Raw genomic sequence first — 14,328 nt, 5'->3', positions numbered from 1 at the left:
CCACATGACAAAGCATGGAGGCTGTTACATTTGGTATCCTGACATAAAAGCTACACATAAGTTCCTAGCAGAAGATGGGGTACATTTAACTAAGATAGGAAATGAAATTTTTCTGAATATAATCCAGGGAGCAGTAGAAACAATTATTTCTAGTAAGACGGGTGGCATTACTTTTCCAGACGACTATTATACACTTTGAATTTTGATAGTTGACTCGTTGTAAATATTATATCTGCTCATATTATGAACTTTGTAATTAGTTTAGATGAAACATCAGCGCTACTGATGCTGTTTTATCTATAATGTAAATAATTTCTTCCTTGTTCCTCTGTTCATTTATTAGAAATTGTTTCATTCAAATTTGCTTGAAATGTCACAGCTACGCGCAGCTCCCCCCAATTTTATTGGCGGTTGACGGTTCTACGAAACTTTTATCTGAGGGCTAAAATTTTCGCAGCACCGTCAATTTGGCAGATTTCGCTGCGCTTAAAGAACATATTTGCAGTTTACAGACTTATTTAAATCGTATGATAGCATTAGCCTCTGATTTCCATGGTTAAAAGCTTATCTCTAACTTGCCCCTTTCCTTTTCATATATGTTCTGCCACCTCGAACATATTCTGCGATCATCATACAACATTTTCAAAGAAACATATGCATTTCGATCTTCTCAAGTGATTGATTTACCCATAACCCTCCTTTTACCGTCGACATTTGGCAAAAGAAGACGCTTTTTAGAGCAAACTCGCCCCCCCCCCCCCCCTTAATTTTTTAGAATGCAATTCCTGCGGATGATACTGCTGTTTGGTTTTTGTTTGTTTATTTCAGATTTGTATTGTCCACATAGATTATATCGTCATACCATGTTGAAAGCTGATCAGATTCTAATATAGAGACTGGCAATCAACGAAAAATATATGATTATAGATGAATACTGGCCGCAAAAGAGTGAACACTTCTTGTCAAGCTGATGAGTTTTAAATGCATTGCAGTTTATATGAGCAAAAGGAAAGAGTAGCTCGCACAGTCAGAAAAATCCGTGTGAATGTGATGTTGTCCTCATCTTTTACTGGTAAAACGCCAGTTCCGTGGATGCGGACACGAGCACATCAGACGACCGTTGAAAACACTAACAGGTCGACTCACCAACGTTTTTTCACTGCAGAAACGGAATAACATCAAACGTTCTCGATGATATTGAACCTGACGCAATATAATATAGAGAGCAGGAAACACTATACAATGAAACTCGTCTTCCACATTATGTTGTCGAAACACAGACGGAACGACAACGAACACTCGAAGTGCGCTATCAGGTGCTGCTAAAACATACAGCAGCTCAGACACATCTGAATTCAACACAAACGATGTACCATTGCCAACGTGGTGTTGTCAAAACCAAGAAGGAACAGCAAGCACCTTGAGTGCTTTAACAGTTGAAGCCACTAGATACAGGTATGAGGATTGGTATACCGTCAAATCTCTCTACCTTCAATCGAACATACCTTGAACGCAAGGATGGAAAATTTGGAAACCGCGCTTAATTTGCTGCAAAATAACTATGAACATATGGAACAGGCAATGAACCAACAAGTTGAAAAGGTCGTTGAAATTTTAGCAAATGATATCAACAAAGTTGATGTTATTAGAATGTTTCTGGATTATAATGGGAAAGAATTAACCAAGATCAGAAACAAAAGACTGAAAGATGCTGTGCAATTATTGACGAATAGTTCGAGAACAATGAGGAATGCATTGATGCAACAAACATCAGCGATTAAGAAACTGAGTGATGCTCATCAACGGACAAAGGTATAACTGATACTTTAGTGTCTAGCTCATTTATCATATCAACAGATTAAGGTTAACGAGTTTTTTTTAAAATTTCAAGTTCATTGAACATGCGGAAAAGTAATTCACTTTAAAAAAGCATTTTTTGAAAGACTTGTGACTTTATGTCAGTTGCCGTACGGCTTGAAATTTGGACTGAACTATTTCTAAAAGATCTAATATAGGAGGGTCATCAATTTAATAACTTGTTTAACGTTCAGTGGGAAATTTTTCATGCACATCAGGGACAGGTAAATCTGACATTCGTGTTAACATTGTGATCAAAACATGCTTTGCTAAAAACCCAAGAGCCTATATATATCATGTTATTATTCTGTAATTTGTCAACTTTTAATTAAGATAACACTTTTGATTGATTAAATGTAGAGAGTCTAATGGCGATGTTTTTACACCTAAAATAGATATGTTAAATATATGGAAAAAAAGTAAGGTGATACAGGATGTAATTAAAACTTAAATTCCATTTAAAACTTTATGTGTTTAAATAACGGTCGAAATGTATGCTCTATATCTTCCTCATATTTAAACGATTATATACTAAAGTATAAACGTGTGACGGTTACCATTATTCAAACTCAATTAAGGAATGACTCAGTGTAAAATTTTTGATGTCTATGAAAAAATAACATAAAAAATGTGGTCCACACTGAATGACGCGCGTAGATTGATAAAATATTACAGTTATTTCTGAAAATTTTAAACTAAATTTCATTTCAAACCGACGAAAATGACGAAAAAACGTTGATGACGTCATGGTCACATGACAAAATTGTGTCTATGATATAATAAACAAAACGACGTCAGCCAATCAGAAGACGTGTTACATCTACAATTAAATTATTTTTAAAATAGTTTAAAAGATTTAAACAAAAATGTATATATATATATATATATAATCCCGGCGAGGGAAGAACCAAAATTTGCGAAAGCAAATTTACAGATCTAACATTGTTGGGTTGATGTTTAGACGAGTTGTATATATATATATATATATATATTACATGCTATTTGGGATCATCAGATAGGGCATAGGCTGAAATTTGCATCAGTGTTCTATATCTCTTGGTCCCTCAGCCAAAGTGGACACAATGAACTGACAGGCAATGTAATTCTTATCTCCTGTGAAGGCTTAGTAATAATAAACTATACTGGAGTGACATCATTTCACCATTTTATAACATTCTGATCTTTAATTATGTTCACAGGGTTCGAACCGATACGCATATTGATATGTCTTAACCTTTTTTTCATTCGTATGAACGCATCAGGCTGATAAGTGATATGCTCTTGACTTGACGGTGATTAAATGAGGCAAGTCATCACAAAATGATACGGGTCCGACCTTACAACCTAATAACATGAAACAGCCCTACCTCGAACCAGATTCAACCAAACATAATAGCATAACATCATGAACATAACCTCATATTGCCCGACCACGCGACATGGTGCCAAGATGTATTATAAGCCTGGGTGTGATTGTATGGCTAGTTTATGTCCGCCGCCTTGATACAATATCCAAAAACAATCATATAAGTGCTAAATACATTTTTAAATATTAAACCTAGAATATGAACCGTGGATTTATTCCTAATAGCCTATTGATTATTGTTATTGTAGAATATAGGACTTGTTTGTGACACAATTATTGTCAAACAATACTTTTTACAGACGCCTCAAATGGACAAACGAGAAGTAGACAGCCATGTGTGTCAATGGTTAGGGATTGATGGAAGACGAGCAGTAATCACAGAAACACCACAAGCGGTTACAAAGAATTTTAACATTTTAGATGATAATGATAATATTAGTATTGCCGCCCCGACACCATGTTTGTACGGAACAAGACAAGTCATCCATTGTAATACCGGAAGTAAAATAGACAAACAAGAATACTTAACTACGGGTGACAGAAATAACAATAATTACATTCATTCAAATAACCAAAGAACACAAGCTAGTTCAAATATGAGTCATGCAAGGCGTCCGTTGTTTTGCGAACAAAAAGGAATATATGTGTGAGTCTCCCTCTACCGCAAGTGCATGCTGTTCATATTTATTATTGAAAAGCTGGATCATATGCAACATTCGGGCATTCATAAAATATCGCATTCCAGTTTTGATATGCTTTACGTGCACTATTCATTGTACATATATAGTTATGAAAAGTGTTACCTCATATATGACATTTCGTGCAACCAAACAATCAAAAAATGTGGAGCGATTTTAATGGATAAAGCCTCAAACTGAAAAACAGAAAAGTGCACATAAGGTACCAAAGTCTACAAAAAGATGGCCATTAAATCAATACGAAGATGGACAATATTAGGACAGGCGAAACAAACATTAAAAAAACCGGTAGTATACTCGTGATTCGAAAGGGAAATCAGCTCTGGTCCTTTTCTTCTCCAGGTGGCATCTGTTGTTATTCTCAAGACTGAACAGTTTTGTGACATGTCGTGAACAAGGAAAAGATGATGGAACCAAGGTAATGTATCCCGTTAATCAGATTAAGTATCGTTTTATGCAAAACGCCAATTGTCAGTTTCGTATTTTGATGACTATGACGTTACGCACGATACTGGTGATACCTGACGTTACATTAAAATAACGTCGAAATACACTTTTTGACTGACGTTTTATCCAAGTCGCTTGTATGAACGTATGTAACGAACGTATGAATTTATGTTTGTCACGATTGTCCCCCCATTCGTTTTTACCTCTTTAAAGCATTCCCTACATGTACATGTATATATTTTCATATATTCTTGGTTTCTATAACTATTGTTCTTTATAGGGATAAATACTGATTAATAAATTTCTAGCATTTTATTTCATTAAAACATTCCAAAACATTTAAATGTGTTTCTTCTGTTATTCGAATGACATTGTTTGCGGTTACTTCAGAACAAATATAGACCACTGACGCAGCAGGTACAACCGCTTTTCTGTTCACAGGCGATATTAAAAAGGCGAGTTCGTTTTGTTGTAATATAGACCACGAAACACAGGTGTTCCCGCAGGGAGTAAAGATCCCCAAGAATCCGTTGTGTCAATTCGTAACGTTTCCATGCTTTTTCTCTATTTTCAGCATGTAGTACTCCTAATCGTCGTCAGTTCTTGCAAAGACACTTGTTCATTTTTTTCATTTTCTTGTGCATTCGCTCTGTAATTTCGCTTCATTTCCCATTCAGTATAACCACCAGTTTTTATCGAATAAGAACACTGGTCATACATGTGATGACAACAGTGTACACAGAAACAAGACAATTCACTGATATTTATCAATCCTTGAGCAGAATCACGACTAGCTCTTGCTAGGCATCGGCTTAAAAGACAGTATGTTGTCACGGTGAATAGTTTCCGCATATCGGAATATTCTTCTCTTACAATGTGACCTCGGTTGTGTTAGAAATGAATTCGCGTATTCATAGAGATCTTTTGCTGTCATTATCTGAGTGTGTCTGCGTAAAATGGCACAGTCGGCTTGTCTCTTAATAATTCCTCCAGCAGCGTCTTGTGGTCCTGAAATGCACAGATAAGTTTTTTATGTCAACTGCATGACATTGGACCTTACCATTTTACCGCGTTCAATGTTTATGATTTTTATAATAGTAACAATACCGAAAGTCACGAGAAATATAAGAGATACATTCAATACCCTACAGCGACTGCCAAGATGAAGAACAGAAATAAAAGCCCTGTTCCTTGATACAACGTATTTAATTTTGTGTCAGGTGTTATTTAGTCCGACGCACATGTTTTATCAAAATACATTTATTTCAAATTCGATATAATAAAAAAAACATGTAAAAAAACAACTGTCTATAATAATGTTTTCAAACATTAACCCATAATGTCACAGCTTGAAAGAAAATAGTTTACCGATAATGTGAATACCCGACCGCTTTTAAAATATTAAGATTTTACACGAATAACTCATAAATATTCAATCAAAAGCTAAATAATATGTAGTCCATTGTACTCGAAAATGTGAGAAAAATCATTAAATCTGTGTCCAAGATATCTAGCGTAGAGACTGACAGACGGAATGACATTCAACTGTATTTAAAGGCAATCGTAGTAGTAAGCTCGAGGATAATAAACTAAATTATTATAAATACCTGTTGCATGGGAAGATTCGAAGAAATTTCTTGTGAAATGTTGATATCCAAAGTCGTCGCTTGATTGACTCATATCTCCGAAACAGTGACTGCTCTTGTACTGGGCTGCACACCCGTCAGTAAACTCGTACATTGTTTCTACTGAATATGAAATCGACTGTAAATATTCCGCTATATAATTTCGGACTTGGTGAACAAAGTAATGATCATGAACTAAGTCTGGGCTTATAACGAAAAATTGTTCCGTGATAATTTCAGGAAAGTCTTCTGAACTATCAACACCATCGTATTCTAGCAATGCATGTCTATGTAGAATAGTAACATGGACTGACACTTCGGTTTTTTGAAAGTAAGTACAATGAATCTCAGTAAGCTCGGAACACCTGTAATTTTCACTAAAGTCATGCACACAAACACATTGCTTTTCTGGGAGATTTCTAACAAGAATTTAAAATTGTTCATTTTGCCATGTAGCTCTGTGCTGATGCACTGGAAAAGTTTCATTTAGTTTTCTGAAATATGAAAACAATTTACCAACTTGACTTTCTTTTTTCACGAGCATTAGTTTCTTTATGGTTTTGTTCCCTTTAACATTAACGCTTACATTTTCAAACTTTTCCCACTTTACAATTCTGCAGTGTCAGATACATCAAGTTCACAAGGCAGAAAATTCAAGATTTTAACTCCACAATCGGAACAGTTTCTTTTAAGGCACTGTAAATTGTGTGAACCATCAACTTTTTTTGCATAATGTTGTATTAACGACATCAGATATTGAATCGTACACAGGAGTAGAATAGCATTCATTCGGTTCATTTTCTATCAAAAGTTTCTTTCGGAATTCCATACACGATTTAAAGACAGTTTTAAATTCTACATGGTACTTGCAGCAACATGTTTGTCTATCCTTAGGTCGGACGGGTCGCACAAAGTAGGGTTTGCACCTTTCGAACATTCTTTGAGCTATTTTAATAGAGGGGTTTTCTCCGATAAAGTCCAAATACACATCGGTCTGTGATTTCCTAGTATGTGTGTCATGTGGCTTGAATAAGTTTTCGGACCAATGCGGACCCTTTTGATATCTGCCTTGATACCAGTCGGACGAGAACCACGGCTAACTCTTCCTACCGGTAATCCCAATTCCCTAGCCAGTTTCATTTTGCCTTTATTGTCACTTATTTTTCACCACTTACTGATGAAATAATAACATTTATCGTTTTCAAAAAGTCATCCGATCTTTTCCTCCTACAGTTGTCAATAACTGGGTTTTTTTTCTTCCGTCAAGGCTTTTGATGTTTTGTGTTCTTCTATTTCCTCCGGCGAAGAAATCACTTCAGAAGATTGCAGATTTCTCACAGTCGGCGAGTTCGAATTTTGCAAGTATGCGACCATGGTTGTCACCCGCCTGTCTGGGCTCTTTGGTAGGGCCAGTTTCAGTTTCTTCAATGCCCGATGTTTTTCTGTTCTATTCTCGAAAGTATTTTGCATATTTAAATCCTCGTTTTGCCTTTGATCATTGCTATTTTCTTCACGTTTTCTCTTTCTATATTTCCGTTTTCTCTCCGTTTCTTCTGAGCGTCTCATTTGTTCTTTTTCTTGTTTCTCTCTATGTTGTCTTTGGCGTATTGCCTCATCTGATAAAGCATACTCGTTTTCCTTTAGATTTCTATTTCTGTAATAAGATTCAAACTTTTGTTCTCGTCGCTTTTGAAGCTTTTCTTGTTTGTACCGTTCAAGTCCTTCCTTAGATGACATCCTTTTTTTCACTGAAATAATTATGAAAGTTTTATTATATAATTTATTATATATATGATTAGGACAGATTTACGATGACAAAAAATAAATACAAATACAAACACTTGCAGTTAATCTTGAATAGTTTAAAAATAACCGATTGATTTTCACAGATAATGTAATCTTCAAATTATTAGGAGCAAATTGTTTCTCGCTTCTGAATCGACTAATTTATTTATTCAAATCACGGGGCCTCCAAAGGCCATACAATGCATACATTAATCATTTTGACAATTATCAATAACAAAATACGTCTGTAACGTTACGTGTAACTTTCAAAAAAACGGAGTTCCATGTATGTGACATTTTATTGGACATGCGGTTTTGTTTGTAAGTTGTGCAAACCTGGGCGCATTGTCATGTTTCAAGTCTCAAAATGCGAAGAAAGGTTTGTACTTTTTAAAGCGGTAAATAGAATTAAGGAAATATTCAATAAAACAAATTAATTTAATCTCATTCGACCGATTAGTGCCGGAAAATGTGTGAAAACTGCACTTGTGACAAATTATTGGACATGAGAAAAATTCCGACCAGTGTAAACCGACGTAACAACAAAGAAAAAAATTAAATGATTTAAAAGGCGATTCTTTCTACAAAATAATGATACCAATATTGATTAACTTACCAGTATTCTGTTCATAAAAATCACGTCCGTACGTTCGGCTAAAATATTTCCCTGCTTGTGAGACACTTTTTTATATCTCATTCAGGGGCCAATTGCTTCGCTTCTAGTACTGGTTGTGTTCAAATTTTTTGACGTCACAATGCTATGACGTTGAACGTTGCGCTGCCCAAAAATGGTGACTTTTGGTGAAAAAATCACAAATCTTCAGCACATTTGCCCACATATCGTCATCTATTTGTAACGCGGGACACGAGAAAAATGACGTTATTTATAAAATCGTGTTCGGTTTATTCACATAAACTTGTATTAAAATCATTTCATTCAAGACTTAAAATAAATTCCTAAGACATTCAGCTTTATTGTGATGTAAAATTTATATGTTTTCTAGTAGCAACGACAATATAGTGACCAATTGTTGCTTATGCCATGTTTTTTTTTTAGTGTCACCAGTTCCGTGCATAACGTCTATGTGACGTTTCATTGTTCGTACTTCCAAATGAAATCAATTTCACGTCAAGTGTTGAATGTCCTTTGACGTTTATGTTTTATTTTAAATTAAAGCATTCTTTCATTGTACTATTTTTCGTAACGGTGTCCATATATTCTTCAAATTCTGAAATGGCGAATAAAGAAATTGAGCTTACGCTGCAGTTTTATGTTATTACTTTAACTTGTATAGGCGTTTTGAGTCGGTTTTACAAAATTACCACTAAGATTAATCGTTAGAAACTGATTTGTTTATGCCTTACGCATTTACGGTTAATCTTTGTCGTAAGATTTTTTTTTTGTGAAACCAGCTTCTGAAGCTATCAGTTTCACACGATACAAATTCTTGCTGTACGAAAAAATACGTAAAATTAAATATTAAGTAATATATTTGAAAATGTTCGTATTTAACATATAGTGCAATGGGCAAAGGAAAATAGTTTAATGTGTATTACCTCCCATTTATCATAAACATCTGATGAAAAAAAAGAAGGATATACAGTATATTTCGCTATAATTCATCAGAAAGCAACTTAATTGTTACATGTTATTGTCTCAATATCAGTTTTAATTTCTGACAGTAATTTTCTAGATTTTAAAACGGATAGCTGCTTAAATGGCTTCATACATTTCGATTGCACTACTGAACCCTACGTTAACACGAACACTTATACGATTCATGATCAGTGCTAAAGTGATTTGACAGTTATAAGTAAATATGCTCTGTATCGTTTAAAGAAAAGAATCCCGAAATTCACTGAATAGAAAAGTCTATCAATATGTGGAAAAAGTTAATTTATTAGAAAAACTAAGCCAGATGAAGTATTATTACTTTTTAACACAAACAAATTTGTAAGATATCGATGTAATGTAAACTTATGTATTAGTATCCACTCAGTGGAAATGAAACAGTAAATGTTTCTAAAAATGAGTGAAAATGAAATTATGAGGCTAAATAGAAGGAATAATAGATTTACGCGGATGTCTTCTTCTCTCAATCGATTCATGACTTTTCAACGGTGGTATACTATTGTTGCCTTTATTGACTATATCAATTAGCACTTTAACTTGCTAAAATGCAAAATCAAGTGTTTCAGAACATAACAAATGAACAAAAGTAACTGTTTTGTGGAGTTTAATTTTATTGAAAAATCAACATTTTTTCCCTTTCCATTTTATGCACTGTAGTTACATATAGGAAGATGTGGTATGAGTGCCAATAAGACAACTCTCCATCCAAGTAACAATTTATAAAATTAAACCATTATAGGTCTAGGTACGGCCTTCAACACTGAGCATTATGACTTGGCAAAAGGTAAGATAAAGGTATTGGTTTTGGAAACAGTTTTAGCCTTTATCCCCCATAAAGACGTAACATTCGCAGTTTTTTTCTTTAATTATCACTTAACACATGTTATCATAGAAATACATTGACCAATGATTTTAGGTACTTAAAAACAAAAAGTTTTCAAACAATGTTATTTAACAAAAGCAGAGGAAATTGTTCGTGAACAACCTTTTCGAAATGTAATATTTTAAAAAAATTTTACGACTCTTCTGTTGAAGTTTGGATAGGTACTTGTGACACTAATAAAAAGTGTTAACATTTAAGCGACATGTCTGACAGTTTCAACTGCGAAATTGTCAAAATGTGGCGCAAAATACATAATGATAATCACAGAAATACAGTGAGGTCATTCCCTTTTCAAATTGGGAAGAGTTTAAAAAAGTGTTAACTGACACTATTATATTTTTATAAAGTTTGTTTGTTAATAAAAAAATTAATCTGACGACCATTCGTTGTCAAAATGTATTCTTATGGCATAATCTTTAGCTGTATCCATAAATGTCTGCTAGCAACACAAACTCGATTATATGTCTCTAAAGTATTATTTGAAAACAAAACATCAAAAAAATTCTCCCGAAACCAAATGCAATTTTTGCTCGAAATATTTTTGAAACTTTACCAGTTTTCTACTCATAAGAAATAATGTCTTCTGATACCATTATCTGTAAAAAGAGGATCGAAGCCGTCAAAATAGAAACTGAACTATATTAACCATTATCTATCTAAAGCAGATTTGCTAAAGATTTTTATATTCCAGGCAAACCCTAGTCGCATTTGGCAAAAGTTTTATTGAATTTAGGATTCTCGATGCTCTTCAACTTTGTACTTGTTTGGCGTTATAGCTAATTTAAACAGAGCATCACTGATGAGTCTTATGTAGATGAAACGTGCATCTGGCATATCAAATAATACTTACCCTGGTACCTTGGGTAACTATTAAAGCAGTTGAAAATGGAAATTGACTTTTGTTTAATAGTATCAAGAAAGAGTGTGACTGTCTGAGGCAAATATACTCTTTCAAGTCCGGACATACTTACAAGCTAGTCTAAAGTAAGGGTTAGCATCCTGTGTGTTTCATATATTAGAAGAATCTTTGTATGGTAAAAGATCCATACATGATCATTTCAATTATGTTTGTTTGTGCTTTATATACATTTCTTTGTGTGTTTCTTTGTTACACATTTATTTAGTTTTATAGTGTTGAAGATAATAACGCAATATTGACGGCTGTATCCCCATTTTATGACAATTTGACCCAAACTGTTTGTTTGTTTTGTTCACGCATCGTTGTTAAAAAAAATGGAATTTGATGGGACTGGCATACAAGTTAGAGGTTTAGCTTGATATAATACCAGATTTAATCCACAATTATCTACATATTAAGTAAAATGGCTGTACCAAGTCAGGAATATGTCAGTTGTTATCCATTCGTTTGTTGTGTTTGAGTTTTTCATTTGCCATTTGATTATGGACTTTTCGTTTTGAATTTTCCTCACAGTTAAGTATTTTTGTGATTTTTCTTTTCACACAATTTTGTTAATATAACGGAAATGTATACAACTGTCATACAAGGAAGAATTTAAGGAAGCTCAAAATCCAGGTTTATCCAAGCATCACCATCGGCGAACTTATGGTTTTGTATTTTTTATGGACCTTCCCTTTTTGAATTAACCTTATTGGATATGATCTAGTTACCTCATTGAAGCAACCAGTTTTTGTTTTTGTTTTTGATTTATTTATTACTTTTTTTGTGGGAGTTGTATTGGTCTTGATGTGTTAGTGATCTATGATTTTTTCTAAACTGCCTTTCGGTTGTTTTAGAAAAGTAGGTCAACATATTTTTTTAATAATATGACAGAACCTTTTCTTGTACTATCAGGCTTTTGATTGTTGTCATTTTAAAGCTAGATATAAAACAAAATGTAAATAATTTACTTGTTTTAAAATTTTTGTGCGTATTTTCAATAATATCGAAATAAAAGAATTGATATATATTTGCATGACGACTGTGCGTGATGTCTTATAACATAAATGTATATTAAATTGACATTTTACAGTTTAACATGATACTAATAATTAGGGTAATGTAGATGTAGACCACATGTAAAATGATAATTATGTATAGTTCATAGCATGTGAAGTAACACTTGGCAAACATGGTTTATTTTTGTTGTTTTTACTTATTTCTCTCACTAAAATTTCAAACAAGTATTATGGTTTTATATGACACCCAGAAAACAACAATATTAAAAAAGTACGAATCCTTTTCACGAGTTCAAGAAGTCAATGTACAGTATAAAAAGATATGTTCATTTACTTGTCTATCACTTAATCACCAAAATATACCTTTGAGTTACTATTGTAATCCTTAATATAGTTTTTATAAGGGTTGCCTCAATTATAAATGTTAAACCATGACCAATATAGTTTTTATAAGGGTTGCCTCAATTATAAATGTTAAAACATGATATCTAAGAATTAAACATAAACAATCAAGCTTCTTTACAGAATAAAATAAAATAACAAAAATACCGAAAGCTGATCAAAATATCATTCTGCACAGAATGTTTTTTTTATATTAATTTTTAAATTTTACACGTCTTGCGATATCTAATTATAATAAAAATAGTGACAACAACAGTTTAAGGTAGTTTCGAAGGTTAAAATTTCAAGCGGTTACAATTATTCGTTCCATTAGGAATTTTCAAAAGCTTAAAACTTTGACCTCGAGCTTCACTAAAGGTGACTCTTGTAAAAACGTTGTGCTGTCAAATTAGTACCGGGCCGGCTAAGTTAATTAATTATATGACGTAGGTGAACCATTAGTGTTGAATTGATCAATAGAAACACATAATAATGCGATGAAAACTATATAGGTTGAAAAGGTTTACAAAGTACTAAGTTTTAACGAATTTTTGTGTGTGAAAATATGTTTTAATTTACTTAGAGAATCTACATCACAGTAATACTTTTTTCGGAGTATGCAAAATGGCTGAAAATGTTACAATAAACTTTATAACCGATATTAAACCATATATGGCAAAAGTTATGTGATTCGAACCGACCAATAATACATATCTAAACGATAAAAATGAAACAACCTTTTGTAAATGACGTGCATCCGACGCGTTTCTCTGGATTAACATTCACCCGAAAAGCTAACAGCCGAACATTTAAATCATTTTTGAAGATTTGTACATTATTATGCCAAAAAATTACTATAAAATGCATTTTTGGTGGAAGAAGACTTCATGTCTTCTGAAGCCTATGACTTTAAAATCATTGAACCTCCGTATGCCGCATTTGTGTCTGTGTATTACAATGTCATAACAACTTCCGATTCCTGACACCGATTTTTACATAGGATTAAGCATCTGAATCATTTAATTTGTAAATTAGGATTGAAAAACAATCACTATCGTAAATATGTACCCTTTTATTTATGTAAATTATTAGATTTCATCTCATCTACATGAACGTTATTTGTTTACTTGTAACCGGATGTTTCTACTGTAGATATTTGTAGTACGCATGCGTGAATTTGGTATCGGGACAACTCGCCCTTGGTCTGTTCGTCCTGAGTTCTTTCGCCCGTATAGTACGTTCGCCCTGTGTTCATTCTCTTTAAATGACGTTTGCATTTATAAAAAAATATTAATATAAAGGGTATCGTTAAAAAACTCTTAAACATGATTATTGAAAGTCATCTGTTCCTTATTTTGTTCCCAAGGTAAGTCAATCGTGTTCAGCCAATCAAATTCTGTGTTTCTCATGATCAATTAAAGAGCCAATCAAAAACGTTTTCTCTGAAGATTATTCTAACATGCTAGATTTTGAACTTGCTAATTTTTTACAGTGGTTTTAAATGTTCTTCCAATGAGGGTTACCCCTCATTTGGAGTGTTGTTCCCAACCTGTTAAAGGTACATCTTTGTGCTTAATCAAAAATTGGAAATTTCAACAAGCATCTAATATTCTTACACAAGAAAATAAACCCTGGTCTGCTAGCTACATGTTTATCTTTTCTACCGATTTAATAACTAAAAACTAAAGGCATGTAAGTTGGTTGGCACTTAAAGTTAACCATCGAGAGACGTTAAC

At 33.4% G+C, this 14,328-nt stretch overlaps 2 protein-coding genes across 2 annotated transcripts; one reads left to right on the top strand and one right to left on the bottom strand.

The window, feature by feature from the left end:
- The first annotated feature begins 814 nt into the window (after nucleotides 1–814).
- Nucleotides 815–4,570, top strand: LOC139527362 (uncharacterized). Its single transcript, XM_071322750.1, has 2 exons — nucleotides 815–1,812; nucleotides 3,523–4,570. The coding sequence occupies exons 1-2, from the start codon at nucleotides 1,519–1,521 to the stop codon at nucleotides 3,871–3,873; spliced, it is 645 nt and encodes a 214-aa protein (XP_071178851.1). The 5' UTR covers nucleotides 815–1,518; the 3' UTR covers nucleotides 3,874–4,570.
- Nucleotides 4,571–7,229: 2,659 nt separating this feature from the next.
- LOC139526279 (uncharacterized) lies at nucleotides 7,230–7,730 on the bottom strand. The gene has a single exon (XM_071321410.1). It carries the CDS (start codon nucleotides 7,728–7,730, stop codon nucleotides 7,230–7,232), a length of 501 nt encoding a protein of 166 aa, XP_071177511.1.
- Between the last annotated feature and the right edge of the window lie 6,598 nt (nucleotides 7,731–14,328).

This window comes from Mytilus edulis, chromosome 6 (assembly GCF_963676685.1).
Source record: "Mytilus edulis chromosome 6, xbMytEdul2.2, whole genome shotgun sequence".
Taxonomy (NCBI): domain Eukaryota; kingdom Metazoa; phylum Mollusca; class Bivalvia; order Mytilida; family Mytilidae; genus Mytilus; species Mytilus edulis.
This window is presented reverse-complemented; position numbering and strand designations above follow the sequence as displayed.